The 27,371-nt window shown below is 39.8% G+C and overlaps 3 protein-coding genes and 1 non-coding gene across 5 annotated transcripts; 2 read left to right on the top strand and 2 right to left on the bottom strand.

Annotated features, from left to right (window-relative positions):
* Nucleotides 1–732: 732 nt before the first annotated feature.
* LOC140999329 (mitochondrial glycine transporter B-like) lies at nt 733–11,278 on the top strand. 2 transcript variants are annotated; one of them, XM_073469682.1, is made up of 8 exons: nt 733–1,459; nt 1,813–1,908; nt 4,586–4,710; nt 5,119–5,203; nt 5,916–6,095; nt 6,962–7,130; nt 8,525–8,688; nt 8,785–11,278. In XM_073469682.1, exons 2-8 carry the CDS (start codon nt 1,897–1,899, stop codon nt 8,905–8,907), a joined length of 858 nt encoding a protein of 285 aa, XP_073325783.1. In that variant the 5' UTR covers nt 733–1,459; nt 1,813–1,896; the 3' UTR covers nt 8,908–11,278. The 2 variants fall into 2 exon arrangements, with proteins under 2 accessions (XP_073325783.1, XP_073325791.1); XM_073469690.1 differs by lacking the exons at nt 733–1,459; nt 1,813–1,908 and adding an exon at nt 3,223–3,273.
* Nucleotides 11,279–12,712: 1,434 nt separating this feature from the next.
* Nucleotides 12,713–13,042, bottom strand: LOC140997171 (snaclec VP12 subunit B-like). The gene has a single exon (XM_073467351.1). It carries the CDS (start codon nt 13,040–13,042, stop codon nt 12,713–12,715), a length of 330 nt encoding a protein of 109 aa, XP_073323452.1.
* A 3,236-nt stretch (nt 13,043–16,278) lies between these two features.
* trnar-ccu (transfer RNA arginine (anticodon CCU)) lies at nt 16,279–16,351 on the bottom strand. The gene has a single exon. It is a non-coding gene; the product is annotated as a tRNA-Arg (tRNA).
* Nucleotides 16,352–16,852: 501 nt separating this feature from the next.
* ift56 (intraflagellar transport 56) lies at nt 16,853–26,916 on the top strand. Its single transcript, XM_073469643.1, has 18 exons — nt 16,853–17,097; nt 17,261–17,404; nt 18,508–18,600; nt 18,782–18,896; nt 19,744–19,793; nt 20,107–20,252; nt 21,163–21,334; nt 21,816–21,890; nt 22,007–22,109; nt 22,856–22,911; nt 23,535–23,588; nt 23,680–23,743; nt 23,829–23,917; nt 24,215–24,298; nt 25,195–25,264; nt 25,574–25,680; nt 26,288–26,421; nt 26,623–26,916. Exons 1-18 carry the CDS (start codon nt 17,095–17,097, stop codon nt 26,735–26,737), a joined length of 1,674 nt encoding a protein of 557 aa, XP_073325744.1. The 5' UTR covers nt 16,853–17,094; the 3' UTR covers nt 26,738–26,916.
* The last annotated feature ends 455 nt before the right edge of the window (nt 26,917–27,371 follow it).

Raw genomic sequence — 27,371 nt, 5'->3', positions numbered from 1 at the left:
AGACTTTCCAGTTATTCCAGTTGTTCTGCCGTTACCTGAAGTAACTGAAGTGCCTCTTCCTGTTGTGGTTGCACAATGACAGGTACTTTTTCTTTGTGCCGCAACACAAAACACCCAGGCATAAGCAGAGTAATGTAGTTTATGCTGTTCAATGCAGCTGCACAGATTTGTACATCGGGGAGACAAAACAACCTCTCAATAAATGAATGGCACAACACAGGAGGGCCAACTACTCGACCTCACACGTGTCCTTAACGACTCTGTAAGGACACTCCCACACTGAGTTTAAAAGCCTGCAGCTCCCCTCCAGTTAGTTAGAACTGAAGAAGCCTCTTGGACGAGAGGTGAAACGTCTTCAAGAAACTGAAACACGTCCGGCTGCCTACGATACAGCATTTAGAAATACCACGAGAACCTTCATCAACACTTAAAGGCTCACAATGGATACCGAACACCAACCAATCCCTGATTAGTTCATCAGTCAGAAGGCCACAGCTTTTACCCAGCAGTCTTAACGTAGACTCATAATTATTATTTACTTTTATCTCATAATTTTGCCCTTTTTTTCCTCAAAATTTTCGACTTCTTATCCTATAATTTTGAATGTATATGTCATAATTGTGACTTACCATGGGGATGGTTTCCATATATGTCTGTTTTTATTCATACTGTTATTTCTTTCACAATGTCATACTGTAACTGGACAAACAATAATCATATGTTGAAACAACAACAACAACAACATGCTCCTACTTTTCCACTCAGGTCTGACACATGAGACAGCAGCGACACCCTGAGGCCACTGTGAGAAATGCACTGAGCTACAACATAACCGGCTTGTTTTCAAAGAAATTCTGACTAAAGCAGCAGAATATCTACTAAAAGCTCCCTATTTAAGGTACATGTGTGCCATATCATGCAGATTTCGCACCCATCGCTTCTATTTTCATCTCTGACCACACTAACAGACTAAATATCCGCTGTTGAGTACTGCGGTGTTGGTGCTCTCTCGAGTTGTGTGTGACAGCGACATGGTGTGTGTCAACGCTGCACTGGAGGTGAACTTTGCTAGCCAGATGCTAACAGTCGCAGCAGCTCAGCAAGAAGCGATAACATCTGTCAGTTTTGTAGGAGACCTGCTACTGCCGATGCATTTTTCTCTCTGACCGAACAGCTTATGGGACACGATCCATGTCAAGGCTTTAGCAGCGTTAGATATTTGTACAGACGGGAGCCAGACTGAAGTTTAATAACTCCCTGCAGTGAGCTAACACTTGCGTTAGCTGGCGGACGAGCCTTGCCAGAAAGTTCTGTATTCAGCCTGGCATTTTAAGTGTTTACCAGCGTTAGACTTTTCCGAAACGTTCGCAGGTCGTCACAAATATACAAAACATGGTGTTCTTGAAGCTGGATAAGGTGACCATCACCTTCATCAGTCCTTAACAGACTTCAAAGTCAGGTAAGAGGAGCTAAAGCTAGCTCACGTACTGTGGCTAGCTGGTTAACTGGTGTATCTGCTGACTGAAGCTTCGGCGAACTATTCCCCCAAAAATTGTGTGCCATGTTTTACTTTTGCCTTCACAGTAGCGTTATTTGTTGTAACCAGCACTTGGCGCTTTATCTAGCTAACTGCGAAGCACCCGGCCTGTCAATGTTGGTCTGTCCTCAGGATGATGAAACCTCGGCATACTCTGACAGCTAGCGCTAACTAGCTAACCTAGCTTGATGCTACCGGCTTCTTAGAGACCTTGCAAATGTCCGTTTTGCTTTGAAATGTGTCTCATGGCTGTCATCTGATCTTTCCAATGGAAGTGAGGTTGGCTGAAATTTAACAGCAGCAAAACGGCAGTAGAAGGAGAGAAACTGGACTCATCCGGCTCCGCATCCAGGTCAAAAATGGAGTTAGCGGTGAGTACAGCTGCTGGCTGCTGCCACTTTGTTATGGTCACCATTCATCACACAGCCACTGTACTGAATGTGATAGAGAGTTAATTACTCTAAGTTTAATTAGCATTTAGGTTCTCAAATTACACAGTTGGAATTTAATGTTGGGGTAACCAATTACAATAGTGTGTGTGTGTGTGTGTGTGTGTGTGTGTGTGTGACATTAAAATAATAAAGGCTGGAATCATCAAGCACCAATCAGATCATTTATTTATTAATTCATAAACGGCAAGCAACTTCTGTAACTTCAACACATCAATAACACAACATCCATTCAGTGTTAGCAGTATGCAGCTTAGGGATGCACGGTTTGGATTTGTTCAGCCGATACTGATAATAATTTCACTTTTTAAAAATAAGTTCATAACCTGTAGTTTATGCATTTATCGATATCTCTAATGCATCTGTTAAAAAAGAAAATAATATATTTGTATATGGATTGTTTTTAATGCACTGGCATCTGATCAGTACTTGGTATCAGCTGATACACAAAATGTAGGTATTGGGATGGTAAAAATGGTATTGCAACATCTCTAGATTGTGAAGTTCGAGGCCGATCTCCTTCCTATGGTAATGAGAACACCGTGCGCTTTATTTTGAAATTCTAAAGATGACTTGCTGATTTTGTGAAAGTGTCTGGAAGCAAATGATAAACAAAATCACAAGAAAAACGAAATCTGACAGCATCAGTCATCACATCATTTCAGACATGGGACCAAGCTGATCTGGAAGGCACCGGGGAAACATGGCAGAGGTTTTTCTCCGGCCACACAGGTGTTCTCAAAGTTTGATTTTAGGTGGGATAGGATATTTTTTTAAATTTCATCAGATAAATCGCATCATATTGTGATCTGTGGGGAAATGTGTTTCCTTGCCACCTCACAGGGATACATGGTTGCTGGAAGATCTGTATGCAGCCATTAAATACACACAAAGCCACTTCATGACTCATGCGTTTGACAAAGATGCAGTTCAACAGTGAGCTTTGCAGATGGGGGGGGGGGGAAGCGAGTGAAATACAGATGTGTGAGTGTGTCCCTGAAAGATAAAGATAGAAACCCATAGAAAAACGTAGGCTGGTTTAAGCTTCTGCTTTGGCTGTGAAACGGGGGGGAGGGAGGACGAGAAGCAGGAGACAGCCATTGTGGGTCGCGAGGAAGACAGAGAGAGAGGGAGGAAGAGGGGGAAACAGGGTTTGTGAGAGAGATGGAGGTTTATTTTATAATATGCTGTTTGTAATCGCAGCATCACAGGGAGAGAGAGGTGAAAGAGGGCAGAATGCAGGAAAAACAGGATTCTCAGAGCCGAGACTCAGGCATCCTGGGGAAGGTAGGAGAGTGTGTTTGTGCATGATGTGTGCATTTAAGTGGTGTGTGTGTGTGTGTGTGTGTGTGTGTGTGTGTGTGTGTGTGTGTGTGTGTGTGGAAGCTAAGTGTAGTATGTATTAAATGAGACTGTTTACGTCCGGTGCAGAAATTAATTAAAATTGTTGTTGCTGTAATTGTGGTGATTGTTATTGCCTGAAGACAAACGTTTCCTTTACATGTTTTTCTGTTTACATGTTGTTTTTTAAAATTCGTTTTGTCGTTTTTCGGTGTAACTGTTTACCTTCAAATACAGCTAAATTTAGTGTGCGTGTGTTTAGTGACAGTATTTTCTGTCTGTCTGTCTGTCCATGTCTGCGTCTCATGCCCTCGCTGGCTGTTTGTCCATGAGGCATGTAAGCACAGATAATGTTTAGTCTCAGTTCAGTTCTACCCAACAGCGCCTGTGTGTGTGTGTGTGTGTGTGTGTGTGTGTGTGTGTGTGTGTGTGTGTGTGTGTGTGTGTGTGTGTGGACTGTCTCTGTACATCTCAATCATCTATCTCCAGTGTGTGGGAACCCGGCCTCTGCTCTGTGCTACAGGCTTGTTATGGCAATGTTATATGAGCATATTCTCAAATTAAAGTCAGTTCCTCTTGTCTGAGATAATAATTTTGCAGCTGACTTTTAGTTTCATTGTCAATTAATCTTTTGATTATTAATCAATTTACCATTTAGTCTACAAAATGTCAAATAATTGGCAGAAAAGCCAGTTACTATTTCACAGCGCTCAAAGTGACGTCTTCACAGTGCTTCTTTTTTCTAACCAACAGTCCAAACCCCAAAGACTCTTCATTTACCATCATACATGACAAAGAAAAGCAACAAATCATTACATTTACTGGGCTCCGCTTTTTTTGGCGCTTGTGCAACCCTTATAGTAGCTAATAGTTGCACCCTTTTTAATTTAAGAATGATAGGTTACCCCTAGCATCTGTTTTCTGCATTATGTTCTGTTATAAATAAAAGTTGTCCTACCAGACAACATGCCGATACCAATATACGTCCGTCATATCTGTGACAGGCAAATATCTGATATATCGGTCTGTAGAGTTCAACAAGAGGTGACGATGCTGAGAGAGATTTTGAATTTTCACATGATGATTTTTACACTGTGGCTAATCCTTCGTGTCTCTCTTTGCTCTTCATCCTCCTTCGTCTTCTCTCCACTCTCTCCGCTCTCTGTCCGCCATTTCTCTCTCCTGTCTCTTCCCTCCCTTATTGCCCCATTTCCATCCCCCTCTCTATCTCTGCCTGTCTGTCTGTGTTTGTCCTCAGGCTCACCCGGCTCTCAAAGCCTTTATGTGTGGCTCTCTCAGCGGCACCTGCTCGACGCTGCTCTTCCAGCCCTTGGATCTGGTTAAGACCCGGCTGCAGACCCTGCAGAACAATGCCAAGCCGGGGTGCGTTTGCAAAACATAACACACACACACACATGCGCGCATCTCATTGTCTAAATGTGTAAACACACATGCGCTGCACATTTCGCCTGGTTTTACTTCTTTTCTCTTTGACTTTTACTCACACACACTCTCCAACGAGCTCTCCGGGCACAGAGACACAGGCACGTTATGGTAGGACAACATTTGCAGGCAGTGCCGGCCTGACTCTGCTGTTATGACCCATATAGGCCAATTAGTCACACCAGCACCATCTAATCACCCAGTCAAGCTGCTTGGATGCAATTATTTTGACTGAAGACAGGAACAGGAAACGTTAGCAGCTAATAATTTATTTTAACTTTAAATGCTCTTGTCAGTATGTTTTTACATGTTTGAATGTGTCTGTAACCTTTCCCAACTGTCCTGCAGTGCACCAAAGGTGGGGATGGTTACTGTTCTCATCAATGTCATCAGGACAGAGAAGTTCTTCAGTCTGTGGAAGGGAGTTTCACCGGTGAGTGACTGACCTTGTTTGTTATTTTCAACATTTCCAACAATTCCTGCGGTTATAAATCCCTTTGTAGGCAGTGAGGGTATTTGTTCTCCAGCAATCTTTCTGCCTTTCAGCTTACATTAGCATCACCTCCTGCTTGAAGAACACAACAGACACACAGCCACATTGAGTCTGCTGGTCCTGTCATGTGTGTAAATATCACTTGACTGTTCATAGGAACAATCCATATTGATCTGGAACAATATCTTAGATGGACAGAAAAGGCCATCACGTGTTTTCAGATTGTCGCCGTCATAATCCGATGTATATATTGCACTTTGTTGACTCACAAAATACAGGAAAACACAAGAAATACACAATTAATTATTTAAAATACAAATTAGTTCTGACATTTTTCTAACACCGTCTAAACCAACTCAAACAATCCAAGCCAACCCTTCACCCTTTTCCAGTGCACCCCTCAAACAATATCAATTTTATTTATTTTTTTATAGTTCAGTTTTCAATGTGCTCTCACCTCACAGCACGTATAATGTGAAGAAGTGAAGAACAGCGCTCAGTCCTCTCCTCCTCTCTTTTTCTCTCCTTATCTTCCCTTACAGTGACTTTTCCTCTGTGGCCCATGTGTCAGTATATTTCAGTCTAAATGCTCCCTTTTCCAACTTAATTAAGGATATGAGAAATGTTTATTGCCTCTGTTTCTCCCTGGCAGTCATTTGTGCGTTGCATCCCCGGCGTGGGCATCTACTTCAGCACCTTCTACTCCCTGAAGCAGCACTTCTTCCTGGACAGGGCGCCCAATGCTGGCGAGGCTGTTCTGCTTGGAGCGGGTGCCAGAGCTGTGGCTGGTGTCTGCATGCTGCCATTCACAGTCATCAAGACACGCTTCGAGGTGAGCCACCATTTTGTTTTCTCTTTGAGCTGACCTGACATGTGGCGTATCATTTGTGGACTTGAATACTTCGCTGATCATTATTTCATGTTGTTAACTTGTTAAAAGGTCAGTTTATATTTCAAGACAGTTGTTAACATGTGATTGCATTGTATGATTTGTCTTGGTCATCTTTTTATGACCTGCTTCTTTATTCTTATTTCGTTATGAGAATAAAAGGCCTTAAGCACATGACACGTTTAAAAAAAAGATGACAAGAAATTAAACTTTACTGATCCGGCAAACACATTTTACGAGAACACAAGCAACAAGAAAACAAGCTGCTTTTTGTGGAGCTGTTTGCTCACCAATATGTTGGAGGATTTTTGTATGTTTTTTCGGCACTCCTCATACTTGACTTGTGTGTAAGGAGCAGTCCTTTAGTCAAAAATAAAGCTGCAGAAGACATCCCCATTCTTAATCTGGCCTACAAAGCTCTGATTGGTCGGTTGGATACCAAATGGGGAAACAGACATCAGTGAGAACAACAGCAGACCTGAAAAAAAGGTCTGCAACCAGGCAAACACAGCTCCTTAAGCTGCAGAGGAGGATATTTGTGTTTGTTAATTTATCTTAGGTCTCTTTTAAATGCATGACACACACATGTTGAAGAGTGAGAATGTCCTTACATGAAATGTCCACCTCCAGTTTCTCATTAACCTGGATTTCTGCTAATAAACATGGTGACGAGTACGCCAATGAACGACCATTCATAAATCCATACATTAATGATCACAATCTACAACAGATGGTCCACAGCAGCGAGAGAAGAGAAGAGAGAATGTCATAAATAATGGTGTTAATTTCACGTTTATATGTTATTTCAGAGTGGCTGTTACAACTATGTGAGCGTGGCCGGGGCTCTGAGGAGTGTGTATGAGACAGAGGGAGTCAGAGCTCTGTTCTCTGGGCTGACCGCCACGCTGCTCCGAGACGCTCCCTTCTCCGGCATCTACGTCATGTTCTACAGCCAGGCCAAGAAGGCGCTGCCTCAAGGTGAGAGCCACACTGCACCAGCTAATCGAAGTGGAGGTCATTAAAATGTGGCGCACCACTTTCTATAGATCTGATGAGAAGAGGGTTGTGTAAGTGGTGTCCCTGTATTAAAGAAGATCAATCAAGTGTAGTGAATCGTTTACTGCTTTTTAATCTTTGGCCTTCAGAAAGAGCTTTTAAGTGCTTTTACTGTGTGTCTTAAATCTAAAAGTTTTTTTAATGCATCATTTTCAGGGGGTGCCGTTTCTTCCACTTGTTATATGCACATTTGCAAATCAATAAAAACTGACACTGGAGCCATCAGATATTAGGATGGGGAAAAAGTACAAATATGGCAGGGCTGACGTAGAAAAGTCAGTGTATTGATTAAAACAAAATGCAGCTAAATTCAATACAAAAAGTATGGACACATAAATCATAATGTACATGCAGCATGTGACTTAAATGTTACCTGTCACTGGAGAGACAAAACGTGGCTGTAGTGTTTCTCAAATACATGACAAACATAAATACCATGTTTTCCACACAGTTTTACATAATTTGCAGTTTTACTGGTGCTCTTTTCATTGCAGCCCTAATTCCGAAAAAGTTGGGACGCTGTGTAGAACATAAAAGCAGAATGAAACGCTTTGCAAAACCTTATCGACCTGTGTTCAGTTGAGTACAGTGTAAAGACGAGGTATTTATTGTTCAAAGTGATAAACTTATATATAAAAATATGCATGTAATATGAGTTTGATGCCAATAACATAGAAAGTGAAAAGAACCACAGCATCCAAACATTTTGGAATAGGCTTTGTTCGTTATCTTGCCGTGCCCTCTTCCCCTGCAATAGTTAAATGGCACCCGACCGGAGAATTAGTGTCACCAGCTTTTTATCTCAATGTGCCCAACTTCTGATGTTCACGACTGGAGCAGATAGAAAAATTGCTTTAATTAGCTTTCTTTTTTTTTCTAGAAATTCTTTGATGTTTGGTTTTTGAATATGAGATTATTTCCGTCCATCACCTGCTTATTCCTGTATTTTTTCTTTTTGCAGTAGAGCCCAACAGACACACTGGCCAGGCCTGATAATATCTTAAATTTACCAATAAGTTTATCTTAAAAGATGTCCTAATCAGTCTCAAAACCTAAAAAATCCTGCAATGGTCAGGTTGTAATTAGCAGTGCACCTGAAAATACACATTAAAGCAACATTATGTAGTTTTGTGCGATTTGGCGCCCCCACAGTTTCTGAGTGCAACACCACTGTCGTAAATACAAATGCCAGGTCTGTAGAAATTTGTCAGACGAAATGTAGGTGCTAACTACATACAATAACTACTGTTGTTGTATTGTTACATCATGTAAATTTAATATACTCCGATGCTTTTTCCTGATGCCTGGTCTCTCAGAGGTGGCTTCCTCAGCCTACGCCCCGCTGGTGAACTTCGGCTGTGGGGTGGTGGCAGGCGTCATGGCGTCGCTGGCCACACAGCCTGCTGACGTGGTGAAGACCCACATTCAGATCAGCCCATCCCATTGGAGTACGACAGATGCAATTCGCTACATCTACGCGGTGTGTGCTCGTTCAATCCCAGCAGTCAGTTTTTGTCTTATTCTTATTAACAGTAACATATCATACTGAACTTTCCTGCTCTGCTCTCTCCCTCAGGAGCATGGCACGGGTGGGTTTTTCCGCGGGGCCGTACCCAGGTCTCTCCGACGCACTCTGATGGCTGCCATGGCTTGGACTGTCTACGAACAGCTGATGGCTCGAATGGGCCTCAAATCCTGAAGAGCACCAGTGTTGAGCCGCGGTAAAACAGGACAACATACGAGGGGATAATGATATACGGCATTTTCTCACTGAAAGCTGCATGAAAGAAGAGAAGGGAGCCGTGGAGCTGGTAGAGACAGAGAACGAGCACTATCAAGAGTTTGAGAAGAGGAACCAGGTGGATAACTGACTTAAAAGAGAGAGTGAGAATTGTGCGTGTGTGTGTGCGCGTTTCTTTGTTGTTATTTAAATGTTTCTGAAAATGTGCCTGTCTGTGGGTGTGGGTGTGTGACTTTGAGACTGTTGATGCTATACCTGACACACTCTTATATCAATCTTGGACTGAAGTGACACTCTCTGCTGTGAAGTGAACTTATTCCTCCTCTCACTACTTAAAAAGATGCCCTTGACAGAGGGCCTGTAGCTGTGCTTGGCAGCATAGTCGCCTTTATGAATTGCTGTCGAGACAAACGGGACACTCAGCAAGCTGGTGTACCATACATCTGCTGAGGTAACCAAAAACAAAGCACTGCAGAGAGAGGAGCTCTGGTTTCTGCCATATTTATGAAACGTGCATACAATTGGTCCCTGTTTCTTACTTGCCAATTATCAAGCAGACTTACATATTTAATATGTTACAGGCTCAGACAATCAGAGTCACTCACACAGCTGCATTATGGGAAGAAAATCTCAGTAAAGCCTTTGTTGCCACACTGCTCAAATCTATGCTAATTTACAGTTTATATGCAACTGTGGTGCATTTCTGCCTCAACAAAGTGAAACCAGATGTGCTTTTTAAAGGATTAAGTAGCATCTGGTCTTAAGAAATATAGCTGAAAATATTTAGACCTGTGATGACATCAGATCAGGATTTAAATGCTTTTTTATGGACAAAAACAACAATGTAATTTGCATTGTTTCCTGTGTTTTTTAAGGTATACTATGCAGGATTTGTTGTTGCTGTTTGTAAACACACCATTCAGAGTTGGCCCCTCATCACTGGCTAAACAGGCAAGACCAAGAAAAAGAGAGTGCAGCGTTAGTCGAGCAAGCTAGAGAATGAATAAAGAGAGGGAGAACAAAGCAGCGAATCAGATAACTAAAGCGTTATTTTCCGATTTACAAAATGCAAACAAACACCTCCACATAACCCCTCAAGATTTTGTGCGAATGCAGCCACAGTGCACAATTCATTCTGTCTGCTGTTTGTCTCTTTGCTCTGCCTGTGTGTGTAGCTCAGCAGCCCCACCCTCGGTCAAACAGACACACAGACCTGCAGCTCTTTGTGAGAGACCGAGAGCGGAAGAGAGAGATAGAGACAGCGATGTAACCTGGTTGCTTCGTTTATATAGATTCCTGCCCCCACGCTGTTATTGGCTGCGGCCCACACACTATTGTCCAATGGCTGATGCCTGAACACAGCAACATACAAAGGAAAAAAGAGGGCAGGTTCTCTGTAAGTGGATCAGAAGTGATGATTGAGAAAGATTATTTTTGTACGAGTCCTATACATTGCGTTTGAAGAAAAATCTGCATAGTATATCTTCAAGTTAGCACTTTCATCATTTGACTTTTTTCTACACATTAAACATTTTAATGACAGGGTTCAATTGTAAGATAACATTCAAATATTTTGGACTTTGTTGGAGTGAGTTACCTGCTGTGAGTTAAATGAGTAGCCTGTGAGTGTATTTCCACAACATTAAGCGAGTGAAGCATTGTTTGATCATTGTTCAACTGTGTTTATAAAACAGAATCCATGTAGCTGCTGGAGAGATTCGGATGTTGACATTTTCCAGCTTCTTCCTGGTTTTGACTTAATACAGAACTACTAGTTGTAACAAATGGAAGCAATATTTTTATGTTTCTTGTACAGTGTGCCCTTTGTTATAAATAGTATTTATTATTGTTGATATGAAAAAGAGGTGATATATTGATACATATATACATGTTTAAAGATATAATGCCAAATGGAAGATCTCATCGGTGGAGAAGATTGGGAGACTTGATCATTCTGCATCCTAAGTGTAAACACACTGAAGAGAGTTTGGAGTCTTGGTTACATGACACTACGGTCCACCATGATCTGTGATATAACTGGAAGGTTGTGTAGCAAAAATAGAAATGTATTGACCCAAGGTGGTTTCTAAATGCCTCAGTGTTTGTTGTGTAACACAAACTGTGTATCTAACCGTGCCGTAACTCACACCAGGAAGTTTTACCTCGTCCATTACATTCATCATCACACCAGTCCTGTAATCCTCATAGATCCTGTGGCGATTATATTGTATATTGTCATTGTTGTTGTAGATATGTGGTTTGTGCTCAGACAGAAGCTGTGCCTGCCTGGTTTTTAACGTCAATAAATTTGTCTTTTTAAAAAAAAATATTTTGCCTTTTTTAATTAAAAAGAGCTTGACTTTAAATTGTTGTTAATTTAGCATATTTCCTTCATCTAAATAAATAAATATAGAATCAGCCTTGTTATCTACAATCCAGAGCTACTGAATATGGTCAGAGAGCCATTAGATACCACCACCACTATGTCTCGTTATGTTTTAAACACCGCCAAAGCATTTCATGAATGTTTGATTTAACAGACAGGATTTCATTTTTTTCTGCAGATCTGGGTCAGATTTTTCTGACAATATATACTTTTTATGTTTTTGCTGAAATACATAATACACACACACACACACACACTTTTTAATAACATGAAACAATAATGAAATGCTCTCTTATTGTTTATCAGCAGACCATCATAGGGCTGGGCAACATGGACAAAATCAAATATCCCAGTATGCGTATTTAAGCAAATACCTAAAAAGAAAAAAAAAAATCGATTTTGGACAATATTGTAAGGATGACTATTGGTACTTTGACAAAATATCAACACTGAGATTTTTAATTAACAAGTACAATTTAAAAAGTGGGTAAAGACAAGCATTAGAACAAGTAGAACAGTCTGATAAGTTCAGAAAATTACATCACTTTACTATAATGCAGCCTTTGAAACCTAGAAAAGACAACATTTATGTCATATCACGATCTAAGACATCTAATCTCATATGACAATAGAGATATATCAGATATATTGCCCTGTCCTAATATTAATATACAAGCACACTCCATGGTTATTTAAAGCAACGTTATAAAACTGATAAATGTTGCATTAAGTCTAAAAATGTATACTACAGGAAGGTTGTGACTAAAGATACAGTTTGAAGTCTAATCTTAAACATTTGCACAATTTCTCAACATTGTATTACATACATAAAGCAACATTACGAAGAAATTGGCATTGTGTGCCCCCCACAGTTTCTGAGTGCAACACCACTATTTGTCAGACATAATGTAGGTGCTAACTACAAACAAAACTCATTACATCATAAAATTGCTATGTGTTGTTGTGTTACGTGTTGAAAACATGTATGTTGAAGTAAACGTGTGTAAGACTGATCCTACCCTCTCACTGAAGTTACACAGTGCAGAAACAAGTGATAGAGACAGCCACACCATTCACCCTGACACTGTACTATCATATGGATTTAAAACCTGTTATTATAAGATGAAATAGTTACATAAATATGCTGTAAATAATGTTATAAAAGACATAATTGTTAGGTATTGGTTATTTGTGGCTCCTCTGGCCTTAAGCTGACATAATAATATTCATAATAGTACAATAGTCTAAAATATTTCAAACACGTCTTAAAGCTTTTCTATAAAAAGAGGTGAATAACATTTACTAAGCATTTTAAAACTTAAGCTAACCTTACCAGCAAGAGTGATATGTTGCGAACCTAAATAACATGAATGAGCTTTAATAGCAGATGAAGTTGAGTCTCTCGCTGCAGTCCCAGTTCTCCCATCGTCCCTCTTTGGTTAAAGCTCCACAGCGTTTCCATATTGGACACAGGTGGTCCTGATCTCCTTCCTGGGGCCAGGCCTGATAATCCAGAGGGTCTTCGTTCACCCACAGCCATCTGTCATGCAAGTAACGCAGACCAATCCACACCCGCTTAGTGACGTGGTCCTGCTGGATCTTGCTCACAGCCAGGAGGTGCTCGGTCTCAGAGGCCAGGCTAGTGAGTGCATTGTGTTTCTGTTTGCACTGCAGCATCGCCTGCTGCCAGGTCATTTTGGTCTCCATCACGATCAGGTTGATGCAGAAAAAGTGAAACTCTCTCGGTCCGAAATTGTGCCATCCTTTCCAGCGGCAACCACCCCAACAAGCACTACCATAAATCTGGTCAAGTCTGTCATCTGGTTCGTCCACATCCCACCGTGTATATGTTGCGTGTCCTCCTCCTGACCACTTCCAGTCTGTTCCATCTTTGTAGAGACCGATCCAGAACTTCCAAACTTTCCCGATTGTTGCATTTTTCAGACTAATTTCTTCCCTCTGTGAAGTGATGGGGGAAAGATCAGTGTAATGATCTCTGCAGTACTTTTGAGCTTCAGGCCATTCGTATTCATGTTCCACATAAACATGCTTTCCAAACTGTGCAGACACGCTTGTAATAAAGAGCATCTTCAAAACCATAAACTCCATGGTGGAGAAGTTTAAAGATAATTGTCGGGATGAGCACAAAGCGTGTTGTGTTCAAGATGTGATCCAGTGTGATCCCTCCTCTGCTGTGACGTGACTGATGAAGGGATTGTAGCCTTCCGACTGTTCCCCAATTTTGACTTGGAAATGTATTTTCATTTGACCTTGTGAAAGGTTGAAGCATCTTCTGTTTAAACTCAACACTTGGTCATTTAAAGATGTAATATGTAACATTTCTGCATTAAAACACACTTACAAATAGGAAAGTATGAGTAAAGTAGCTTATCGGCATGTCACTGAAGTTTAATGTTTATGAATGAAGGTTTGTATCAAATGCTAAAATATTCAAGGTGATGTAAGCATTCATAGTGTGACCTCCGCGGGTGCTTCAGTAGTTTCTTACAAAAGCCAGGGATTGCCTCTAATTCATCTTTTAACTGTGAGGTACCTGGTATTAAAATCATCAGGAGCAAGAAGGAGCAAGCGCTACAGCTACACCTCGTTTCCACCCAAATCCTCATAACTGAGTGGATTCTCAATATCTGGATCGCAGGATGACTGGACACATACGTAATGCATTTGTTAAAGACTAACTTATGAACCAGACAAAGCTTCACCAGTGATCACAAACCACTGGACTTCCAAAGGTTCCAGATGCATTTTGTGTCAAAGGTCTAACAAAATGACACAAAGGCCGAGCTTGATGTGACAATGTAGTTTTATTACAAATCGAGTTTGTATAAAGATAAATGACATACACATCTCAAGAAGGTTCAAGGCACTCCCATTTTAAACAATTAAAATGCCTTTGATGTCGTGGCACATTCAAGTTAGACTGTAAAAACAAACTCTAATGAGTTTCAGCATCAAGCCTTCGTCAGGAAGTCAAGAAGTACCAATAGTGGAGGCTCGACATTGGTTCATGCTAGCTGTGCTTGACTGCCAAAAGTAATATGAACCACGACACTGGTTTTACTAAGGTTGCATTGGATCAGCTGAAGTCACTGAAGCCTCCACATATTTTCCTACAAAATTTGCTGAAGAAATTGATTTCCATTTGACCTTGAGAAACATCGAAAGCAGGCTTTGTTTGAGCACAGCATATCCTGGTTTGTCTTTCGAGTCTGCACAACTTAAAGTGAAATGTCCTGTGTGTCCAGTGAATTTGTGTTAACAGCAGTCAAAATCTAATTTTCCTTATGTTGCCACAGAATCTGATGGGTCATATGTACTAACATAGGAAACAAGAGGTATATAAGTAAACATGACAAAGAGTCCTGAGCCATGCTAGCACAGCTCTGAAAGCTGCACTTAGGCACAGTAGTGCTTTCAGCTGAATGCTAACATTAGTATGCTAACATGCTCACAGTGGTTGCGTTTGCAAATCCAATTTGACGTTACACTAAAATGAAAGTGTGGATGCTCAAAGATGTAAAGCGTGGTCTTTCTGTATAAATGAATGGGTCATTTGTAGCAAAGGTAGCTAAATGTTTCAAGGTGCATTATGTAGTTTTGGGGATGAAAGTTTAGTCAGCAGCTAAAGATCTTCATTAACTGTTTTGTATGCCTAAACAAACTAAATAAACAGACTCTCTTTGTTTTCATGACTGAATAAACTGAATAAACAAACTGATCTTAAAGGACAACACAGTTTCATACTGTTTTACTTTGTTTATATTTGGCGGACCCTGCCACCTTTCTAGCTTCAAACAGTGTTCAGGGGACCTTATTTTCCTCTGAGAACAGCTTGTTTTTTCAGTTATGGAAAAATAAATATTTCGTTTGTATCATTTTGTCATTAATATTGTAAATCTTAAAATTTTGAGTTTGAATTTCTTCTACAAAACTACATTCAACAAGGTCAGCCAGAAACCCCATATTTACCCAAAACAATCAACCCTGATTCAAATGATCAGCTCATCATCATCAAAAATCTTGGAAATCTCCATAACAATTGTACAAATGTCATCTGCTAAAGAAGAAGTTATGCATTTCGTGTGTTATTTTATGTGACTGCTGTATATGTTGACTATTCTCTGCACACATTTTCTATTGAGATTGTGTATCTCAACAGACTGTTCTTCAGTATTTTTTCCCCCCATTGATCATAACAAGAGCCTGCTATTGAGAATATTTGTTCTGTTGTGGTTTATTTGTTGCTTGCCACAACCCCCTCTAGCTCTCCCACTAAACTTGTAGGGAAGGCGTTCAGGAAGGCCAGAGGTCTGGATGTGCTGCGGATGAAGAAGGAGGATGGGCTCAAGTTCCTTGCAGTCCCCACCTTTGACAAACCTGGACTTCAAGATGGAGCGGCACACTCACCGACAGTGAGTTAAACTTTTCATCATGGTTCATCTGTTTCTTCATTTTTTCCTCACTAGTGTCAACATGAATAATAAAAAGTAATGTTTGTCTGCTCATGTCCATTTTCATGTGGGTTTCGGTATTTGTTTTTAAAAGTTGGTTTCAGTAATTTAAAGCTTTAAGCATTGCAATGTAATCTGACAGTTAAGGTTAAACATGAATATCTGCTACAAAACCCAACAGGAAAACACGAAGAAAACAATTTTTTATTATTTTTTTTATTTATAATTTATTTTGAGTTCTTACTTGTTTGCTGATTTTTTGCGCATGATGAGATTCAAGATGGTTGTGAACAGGTCACTCACAACGCACAAAATAATGGAAACTCTTGTTGAGGTCTAGAAGAGTTATTGATATTACAATACAGTATTTGGACGAATGTCAGGAAACATAATCAATTGGCGTATTTCTAGTAATCGGGATGTTTTGAAGGTGTCAGGTGATCAACTCATCGCATTAACCCCAAAAGGTACCACCCCAGATGGGACTCGAACCCACAATCCCTGGCTTAGGAGGCCAGTGCCTTATCCATTAGGCCACTGGGGCAACGGTGGCACAGTTAACATGTATTGTGTATTTGTACAGAGATTCACGGGCGGACGCGTCTTCTATGAATAGTTTTGTCGTAATCCTTCGCGACGACCGCCGCGATAGCGCTCTGTACCGTCGCTAGGCAACAAATAACACATGAATGAATCAAGTTCATGACAGAAGAGCCGAGCTATTTCCTGTTCAGCCCCAAATGCTGACTGACTTCAAAATAAAAGTCACTCGAGACCCGTTGTCCAAAAATGTTCCAATTTCCGCGCTTTTTCTTCGATTCGCATGTCCCACCTGAGGTTTGTCCCCCTCAGAAGTTTTCAAAGGAGGGCCATAATATCAGTCACATCCACACCGGACGCGTTAACTGCCTCACTACATTGCGAGGAACTTTAAGTCTGCTTTTAATTTGAAAACACGAGTGCGGAAGAAGTTATCTATGCTGCATTTAAGTTTTAGGTCGCTAACGTTAAGCAAGAGCTAACACATCCACGAGATGGTGAAAAACTTGTTAAACTATGATTTTATTACGACCATGTTCGTCGTAAGAGAATTGAGTTAACGTTGGCGGCGTTATCTGGTTGGTTTCAACGAAAAATGAACCGTGCTCTAGCTAAAATCTAACGTTAGGTAAGCTAGCGAAGTGTCAGCTAACAGTTTGTGTTTTCATAAATAAGAAGAGCCACCGTTACCTTGGTTAGTGATAAACACGCCTTTGCTAGGTGCGTCTTCAAGAAAGACTCGTCAACATGGTGAGTTACCGTTTTTACATACCTCATGCCAGCATCATTATGGTACGCCTATAACAGTCTCATAAGTTATCCTGTCAGAGCAATTGTTCTGGGTGCTGGCCCCAACCCACTCAAAGCTACAGTATGAGATAACTTGAGAAAATCAAATGTTGTACCTTGGCAGATCCTCTCTCGCATAAAGCCAGCCGTGGGAGGAGAGACACCTGCGACCATCAGTGAGAAGAAGAAGAAAAACAAGACAAAGGTTCCCCGGTTGGAGGAATACCTGCAGCAGAGAGACTACCTTGGGGCCTTGACACTGTTAGAGGTACAGACATACACATAACTTAACTCAATCCAAATGGGCTAATAAGATTAATAATCACGTGCCAAGGTCATTTGCAGAGTTAGAAAAAATGCACAAGATCCCCAAAACGGGCTAAGAAAGTGTATAAGAGGAATAAATACATAACCTTTAAAAAGTCAGATAAATGGGTCCAGAGAACTTCATCCAATGAATTTAGTCCAGTCTATTATCAATGTATTATATCACTGGAGACATAGGAGCAGGAGGCAGGGAAACATGGAGGATGTGTGGTGTAGCAGGTGAGCTCTGAGTGGGCTCACTATGGAGAGACAAGTGCAGTGTAAGTGTAGTTCTGAACTAAAGATAGGCAGGCAGGTATATCTGCCAGGGTTATTGTTCATATATTGATACCGATGTAGGCCAAGAGTAACAAGACATTGCAGTAGAGAAGTGACAAAGTAGATTTTGAGGTAAATTAAAAACAATGTCACCATTACTTATTTTGTCCACCAGAGAGCACAGACAGGTTGATTTTTTTCATTCCTTGTCACAGACTCCTAAGGGTCCATATCAGAATGGTTTCTGTTATAATAAAATTATTATTTTAATTTTACATTTTTTCTTATTTTATTTTTTTTTAATTCCAAATATCAAAATCAGTAACGTCCTCAAATGACAAATATTAATGGGAATATGTTCTCTACATCGAATTTCTTACAACTCCTAGGAAATGGGTTTCCCCTCTCCTGACCTATAAGTAAGTGATCTGTTTCTTGCCTGCTGGTGATTGTTTAGACCACAATTTTTCAAAATTAAGGAATAAAGCGATAATTTAATGTAATGAAAAAATATCAATGCATGACTGTTTAATTTGAATACCTTGTATGACTTAGATGGAACTGCTGTGTTGAATTTCCTTGGAGCTGAATAAATAATGACTGCATCTTCACAGAGGGGCTAACTGTTCTTTGTTTTATAAATGCATTTCCTCCTGCAGAGTATCACCTGTCATGCCCTGAAATGAAAGTTTCAGAAATACCGTCGCTCCTATATCTCTGCTACAGAAAGACTGTATCACTGAATGCTGCTGCTCTGCTGCTGACGTGTTGCTGTGTCATCTCTAGTTTCAGAGAAGTATTGGCGAGAAAGAGGAGCATGCGGACCTCTGGATTGGCTACTGCGCCTTTCACTTGGGTGATCACAAGAGAGCAATGGAGGTATTTTTTGTTGTGTATGTGTGTTCCTGAATGAGTGTATGTAGCTAGGAGCACATTATTTCAAATGAATAAATGCTAAATGCAGTATTTAAATACCTGTTGGATAAATGGATAAGGATGTGACAAACAGTTTTACAGGGTCTGATCACATGTGTAATATTTCCTCATCATGTTCTGACAGGAGTACAAGTCTCTGACCAGTAAGCCTGAATGTCCTGAACAGGTGTGGGTCTATCTGGCCTGTGCCCTGTTTTTTCTGGGGCTCTATAAAGAGGCTGAGGAAGCAGCATCGAAGGGTAAACTGTCCAGAGTACATTGTACATTTTTGTAACCACTTGACCTACATTTTGTACAGTTTTGTTAGTGAAAAGAAATCCTCTTGATCAGCAGTACACTGTGGCTCTATTGAGCATTTGATTGTCTGTAGATCATCAATAAATTTTCCAGAATGTGAAATAAATATTGCCTGCTATTCCAACCAGCCCACACACTAAGTTTATATTGTTTTCACATTTGAAAAATAAATCTAATGAAACATATTTTGCAATTGATTTGGACAATTAGTAATAACACCTTGTGGTATCTAAATATCAATAATTATTGGTTAATTTGTTTAATTAAGACGTACTCATTCACCTGATTTCAGTTAAAAATCGAATTAATTCAGTCCAAATGTCACAAAGTATGCACATACAGAAAGCCCGCCATTCTTTGTGCAGAGAGTTGTCCTCATACTTTTAATCATAGATTGTATTTTTGGACAACATTTAATTGACCACAGTAATTTTGCACCTGACTTTATTCGAGAGGTGATTTCTTGAAGGCTTTTGTTTGAAACAGCAAAATGTTTTATGTTGCTTGAGGTACACAGAGGAAATCAGTGGATTACAGGCTTTTGCTAAATGGGCAAAACAATAATCAATTAATTGAATCACTGTCAACAATTAAATTAATCACCAATTATGTTGATGATCAATTAATCAGTTTGGATATTTTTTTTTGAATTCACTTCTCAGGTATTGCGTACATTTTTACCAGATCACATACAATGCTGTTCAATCAGTTCTGTGATTGCTGACAGTGAGATTATGATGTTCATACGATGCCTCTTACTCTAATGTGGTCTGTTTTGTCTGTCTGTAGCACCAATGTCACCTCTGCAAAACCGACTACTCTTCCACTTGGCTCACAAGGTTGGAAAACCATTATACTATAACTATTATAATGTCAAGAATTGTATGGTATCTTGAGTAGTTGAGTAATAGGTTGTGTGTGTATTTCAGCTTAACTTTCATCTCATCACAGTCCTGATAAAAAAACAAACACCTTTTTTTCTCCATTACCCTTCTGCCCGTGTCTTGAGAGTATTTCCACTTTTTATGACCTGTTTGTTTCGAAGAGTGATTCACGTCTTCTTGCTTTTCTCTCAGTCGTCTTGCTTTTTATGTTACCAGGATCACATTTCTGTATGATGTATTCCTTCATTGTCTTGATATTGTGTCTCAGTTCAACGATGAGAAGAAGCTGATGGGTTTCCACCAGAACCTGGAGGACGTGACGGAGGACCAGCTGAGCCTGGCATCCATCCACTACATGCGCTCCCACTACCAGGAGGCCATAGACATCTATAAACGGCTTCTACTGCAGAACAGGTCTGTGCCTTTTACTCTCTTAAATTAGTTTCCCAGTCTCCTGCTGCACCTGGGCGCATGTGCCATCCTAGCAGTACCTTGTCAGGGGTGACTTGTTAATGGAGGAGTGTTAGATTTTGTGTGCCTCACGCCTTGTGGAACCATAAAGATAATTCAAGTACGGCAAGTAAGTCAGTACATCAGATCTGCTGAACTAGCTTCCTCTAACGCTGATATACTGTATCCATAGTAGCAGAGGTGAGAAAATGAAAGACTTTGATTTTACTAGATATCCTGGTTCACTTCTCTCAGAGATCTATTCATGGCTCTGTGGCGCCTGTGGGCCAAGCTGCATGTGAGGTTTTTTACTGGGTTCACAGCAGCTTTAGTTGCAGGCAGCTCTGAGCACACTTTCTGTTGTCTATTAATACTGATACTTCCTTGGACTGTTAACAGAAAAATGCAAAAATATCGAAATGGGGTTATGCAAAAATTACATTTTTTGAGTACCATGCCATTTTATCAAGGCCTTGATGTTGCTTGTTGTTTAGTTTTAGCTAGCCTGCAAATATTCATTCCTTTTTAAAACTCAGCTCTGACATCCAGGTCTTCCCTCGTTTGTTTCTCTGATAACTTCTTGTCTCCGGCTTTTTTTGCACTAATTAAGGCGACTGTGTACAAGGTCATGAATTAGAAGGAAAAATGTATTTACTTATCTGATTTAAGTCATCATTTCACAACATCACGTTCAGTAATAGTATATGATAGTGAATGATGGGGTAACATTTACAAAATAAAAACAACCTACATTTGTTCATTTAAAAAAAAAAAAAAAAAATATATATATATATCAGAAATATTTTGTGTCCATCTGCTGCTAGAAATAAGTCAAAAAGCCAGCTTCACATCCCCATTGTATCTTGTGTTTCAGAGATTTCCTGGCCCTGAAAGTTTATGTGGCTCTGTGTTACTACAAGCTGGACTACTATGACGTCTCCCAGGAGGTGTTGGCTGTGTACCTGCAGAGCATGCCCGACTCCACTATTGCCCTCAACCTCAAGGCCTGCAACCACTTCAGACTCTACAATGGCAAGGCAGCTGAGGTACTCACTGTTTGTTTGCTGCATATCCAGGCCGATATGTTGGTTGTTATTCATTTTTACGTTGTTTTATTCACATTTTCATACATACATATTCATGTTTTTTTGTTTTTTTTGTCAGTTATATCTGTGAAGAATTGATTGGCCAAAGATTTAAGGCTATTTTATTTTAACAATGAAATGAAAAAGCAAGTTCTATTTTAAACATTTATTTCACTGCATTTTCATTTTCAAATCTTTATCCATGTTTGTGTCTCCATCACTAATAGTTAGATATTAATATTTCAATGGCAGATACTTGAAACAGTTCACAGTACTGTAACTTTTAGTGAGAAGGAACTAATTAAATATGTTTTAGTGGTGTCAGTGCACAGCTATTGTGCCTTTTAATGGAAATCTTTATTCATTAGTCATGCATGCACCACTACAGTGAGTCAGTAACTGGTGGTAGGTTTGACTCATGTGTGCACTCTCCCACTCTTAGGCTGAGTTGAAGAACCTAATCGACATCTCCTCCTGCTCCTTTGAGTTTGCTAAGGAGCTTATCCGACACAACCTGGTAAGCTCTCCACAAGCTCTAACTGTGTGTAGGTTTGTGTAACCAAGAGTGCGCATACACCAGTGACATACAAGCTACTTTTCCACATTGTGAATCTGTCCCCCTGTGTACTGCAGGTGGTGTTTCGTGGTGGGGAGGGGGCGTTGCAGGTGCTGCCTCCTCTGATTGATGTGATACCTGAGGCCAGACTCAACCTGGTCATCTACTATCTCAGACAAGGTGTGCGGCCATGACAGTGCAGTTTTTTCCTGGAACAAACAAAAACATGGGAAATATTTCTATGAAAATGCATGCATGCAGGATACGACTGTAAAAAGGGTTAAAGGTTCATTTCTTTAGACCTTTATTTACAAATGCAATCAACTTTACTCATCCAAAATAAGTTATGAACACAAAAATAGAACATTTCTAATGAATAGACAGTATTATAAGTTTAAAGTAAACTACAAATGATGAAATAGAATACAACACAATAAATCCACATGCTTTCCTACTATCATATTTATCATGCAACATTTAAAGGAGACTTATAATGCATTTTTGTTTTATATAGGTTCTTGTGCATGTAAAAGATCTTGAAAGTTAAAAAGGTCAAAGTCCCCACCAACAGAAGCTCCTCTCTCCCACAGAAAGCACTGCTCCTGAAACGCCTCGTCAGTAATTGATTTAGCACAGCTGCTCTGTTGTTTTTAGCAATGCTGGGTCAGGCTTGTGTGAGTTGACCAATCAGAGCAGACTTGGTATTCAGGAGGCAGGCCTTAAAGAGACAGGAGCTAAAACAGAGTGTTTCAGACAGAGGGAAAATACAGTGCTGCAGCACTGGACAGTATGAGAAAACTGATGTGTTTTTTTGTGCAGAGGAGCATGTAAACCTATTCTAGTAGTAACCCAAAACAAAATTATGAACCTGGAAATGAGTGTAATATGAAGAACAACTACATCCATGCTCCATTTTTCACTTGCAGATGATGTCCAGGAAGCCTACAACCTCATCCAAGATTTGGTGCCCTCGACACCTCAGGTAATGACTCAAAGTGACATCAAGTTTTAATTTGACATTACACTTGTTCTGTCCAGCGCTACACAACTATTTGGACTCAATGAGTGACTCCAGATCTGCTGAATTTCACTCTAATGTGAAAAATGCCTAATACAGTGGCTGTGTTCATTACACTCATGCTCTTTAACAGGAATGAAAATGTACAATGAAAACCAGAATCTTGGCAGATTAAATGAAGTCTGTTAATAGACCTCCTCTCCACACTCCTCTTAAGAGTTCCTGAAGAGTTTTTTTCTTTTATGTGACCAGTTTTTATCCTCAAAAGCACCTTAATGTCAGATGGATCTGAAAGCATGTGAAGTGTTTGGCTTTTGTGTCCCTTTTATGTATGTCTTTCAGCTTGTTGAAGTGGATTTTGAAGCAGCAAAGAAAAAGCAGATCTAATGGTTGATAAACTCCTGACAAAGAAATATGTTAATGATTTTATATTTTATCTACAACTGAATTTCAACAACTGAATGTTTTTTTCACATTTTCTATCAAGATAATCAAGGTTGCTTTTCTCCTTTTTCAAATTCATTCACCATGAAGAGACTAGACAAGAGAACATATGATTTTTTTGACTTTGATCATTATATTTTCAGGAGTATATTTTGAAAGGAGTGGTAAATGCCGCACTGGGACAAGAAATTGGATCAGTGAGTATTTCTGTTCAAAAACTAGTTAATCACAAACAAGTGTGATAACAGTGATTCCTAGAAAACTTTGTGTTTTTCTTTTATCTTTCAGAGGGATCACCTAAAAATTGCTCAGCAGTTCTTTCAGTTAGTCGGAGGCTCGGCTAGCGAATGCGGTACTTTGAATTTGAATTTGATCAATCTGATTCTTAAAAACTAAACTGTGCAAGCATGTGTGTCTGACACATTTTTGTCTCACAGATACTATTCCTGGCAGACAGTGCATGGCCTCCTGCTTCTTCCTCTTGAGACAGTTTGAAGATGTTCTCATATATCTGAACTCAGTCAAGGTTAGTGTTGCTCTGCACGAGGCACATGTTATATGGTATATTCCTGTGAAGAATCACAGCGATATTACTGCACTGTGGTATCAGTATGTAAGAGCGAGATGAAAAAAGACTCCCACACACTGGGTGATAGGTGTCACTTCAGATGACAAGTGGTGCTTTACAGATGCAGTACATCTATTCAGGTGTGTTTTCTCTTTATCACGATGAGTTTCACTACCAATAAAATGCTCGCAGTTGGTATGCACTTATGTTTGAATCTTAGCCTTGTTGTTTATATCTGTGCTTTTCTTCTTGCAGGGTTACTTCTATAATGACGATACATTCAACTTCAACTATGCTCAGGCTAAAGCAGCACTTGGCAACTACAAAGAAGCAGAAGAGGTAACTTACTTCAGCATAGAAGGTCCTGAAGGTCCAGTGTGTAAGATTAAGGGGCACAAAAGGAATATCATATTCATAACTATGTTTTCATTAATGTTTAATCACTGGAAACTAAGAATCATTGTGTTTTTGTTACCTTATAAGGAGCCTTTTATATGTACAGCATGGATCTAATAAGGGGAATCTGGATACAGCATCGGCTATAAAAGCTCCTCAGTGGCTCATGAAGCCAAAAAAAGTTTGACCTCCTGGGTGTAAAATTAACTGCATAGCTTCCACATTGTGTAGCCCATAGAGCATGCGCACTAGAGACTAGCCGAGCAGCTAACTTCCGATTTAGCCCCCAGCTAACTTGATTGGGAATAAAACACAATTATTTCGTGGCTCTTCTAGACCAATCAAATGTTATAAGACCAAATGGCTCAAACTCTGATAGTAAAACAAGTCATTTCACAGGGGGTTGTGAAGCTAAAAATAAAAATCCAGTGTTTTGCAGCTGCTTCTTTCACAATCTAAGCTTTTGGGAAAAAGTCGTTTTAGGCCAACGTGTATCATGTGACGTTATAATTACACAGATTGGCCACTATGTCTTATTGACTTCGAAGCTCGGCGCTGTTCCTGTGGGCTTGATCTACAGAGAGATCCTTTTCCACACAGTCCGCCATGTTGCACTGCCATGTTTCTACAGTAGCCCACAACAGACAACCAAACACTGGCTCTAGGAGGGCCTCTTCACATTTTTTAATGGCCACTGTAGTGGAGGGTTATACAAGGGGTGTTCAGTTGGTTGCAATCTGCAGCCACGCTGCTAGATGCCACTGAATCCTTCACACTAGTTCTTTAACTCTGACAAGTTGTGGACTAATGTTTTGGACTAATTTTAATGTTTCTTTCAGGTTTTTCTGCTGATTCAAAGTGAAAAGATCAAGAATGACTACGTGTACCTCAGCTGGCTGGCACGATGCTGTATGTATAGTGTTCTCACAAAAATCTTAATGCAAGGCTAATTCATTCATGTAGCACAAGCTGCTGTCAGATGTGTAGCCTCAGGCTTGTAAAGAATTTAGGGTCACTGTTGCACTCGACTCGTGTTACACTCAACAGTTCTAAGAAATGGATATCTCCATTAAAAGATTTTTCACTCTTTTCTTTGCTTAATCCACATCAATAAATCCTGCCCACAGGCATTTAATATTTTCCAAATCTGAATCTATGAAGGTTGCTGAAACAGCGTGTGAATGATGGATTATTCAACACTCTTCTTGTTCTTGTCAGACATAATGAACCAGAAGGGCCGGCTTGCCTGGGAGCTCTATCTGAGGATGGGCACTTCCTCTGATTCCTTCAGTCTTTTACAGCTCATCGCCAACGACTGCTACAAGGTGACATCTTCCTCTGTTTTCTGCCTCGCGTATCATCTGTTGTTCCCACTTCAATGGGTATACATGCATGCATTATACTGAGATTTATGGATGCATTATACTAAAAGATTAGGAGAAGAATAATGAATGTTAAATAAGCTTTTCTGGCTAAATCTATTATTATTTGGTGTGTAAGATGTCATCAGATGTCTTGTTTTGTCTGACCAACACTCCAAAACCAAAATGTATTCAGTTTCTAATGATATCAAACTAAGAAAAGCAGAATACACTAAAAAAAAAGATGGCACATCATATTTGGGCTTTGTTTTTTTTTTGAGAAGTGATTCAAAAAATTAATTGAATTCAAAACAGCTGCGGATTAGTTGTCTGTCAATCGACTAATTGTTTCAGCTCTAAATAAGTACCTCACATCATTGTATTAATCTGGCTGTTTCTTTGTTAAAATACTGTAATTCATTGCTGAGGGCAGATCACTCAGTGCTGTGCTCATGAACTTGCACATTTAATGTCTTTTTCTTGATTGTTTTTGTGAATTTTTTCTTCAAAAAGTTTGGCTGTGTTATTTGGAAGTCGATATGTTGCTCATGATCACAGCCTTTTGTTTCAGATGGGCCAGTTCTACTACGCAGCCAAAGCGTTTGATGCACTGGAGAAACTGGACCCAGGCTCCAACTACTGGGAAGGCAAGAGAGGGGCATGTGTCGGCGTCTTTCAGCTCATACTGGCAAACAAAGAGTCCAAGTATGTTTGTCTTTATTCCTGTGCAATAATGTGTGTGTAGATTCTGTATGTTTCTGTTTTGTTTTGTTTTTTAACTGAATAAGATCTGGACTCACTCCTAAAACTTCTGTTGTCTGTTTGAGTGGGTGTGATGTCTAATCAAGAGAAACATGACAGATGTTGCATTCTTTGATCAAATCTTATTTCCTGTTTGTGTTCTAGGGAGACACTTAAAGAGGTGGTGCTCCTGCTGCAAAATTCAGGAAACCCCCAGGTTGAATACATCCTGCGAGCTCTGAGGAAGTGGGCAAAAGACAACAGAGTCCTCCTCACATGACAGCTTTGAACTTCAGCAGGTCTTAAATCAAGCGAAGCTACTTTATGCACACATCAGCAGTCATTTCACTTGACTGAATTGTATGAATGATATCTATGCTACATGAAGCAAAGAAATATTGAGCTATTATCTCTTGTAAACTGTAGTGTTTTGTATTAAAATGTGTAAGTTTTGAATTGCAATGTCTATGTACTTATATTTGTATTAAAATTATGACTATGCATTTTTAAAATTACTTTCTTGTTGTCAGTGATTCACTGGTAACTGATGTCAAGATATGAGCATATTCCTTAGAGGGAAGGAAAAAAGAAACAGGACTGAGCATGACAAAAGTAGGATTATTGAGACTAAAATAAAAGAAATAAAGAATATGAAGAGTAATTTTTTTAAAAAGATCTAAGGAAGCAAACTAACAGAAAATAAAACTATCTAGAAAAACATTTGCTTTGTGAAATGTATTTGGAAATGTCATGTCAAAGTTGAAGTTTGTTTGACATGCATTGCTTCATGAAATGTTCTATTTCCTGACAGTAAAATAAGGTAAAAGGTTTACTCCATTGATTCAGTATTGTAGTTTCATAAAGTTAGGCGTTTGGTGAAAGACAGTTTAGAACAAGAAGTTAAAGCAGTAGAA

This window comes from Pagrus major, chromosome 1, assembly GCF_040436345.1.
Source record: "Pagrus major chromosome 1, Pma_NU_1.0".
NCBI lineage: Eukaryota > Metazoa > Chordata > Actinopteri > Spariformes > Sparidae > Pagrus > Pagrus major.
Note: the sequence above shows the minus strand (reverse complement) of the source record. Positions and strands in the feature narration are given on the sequence as shown.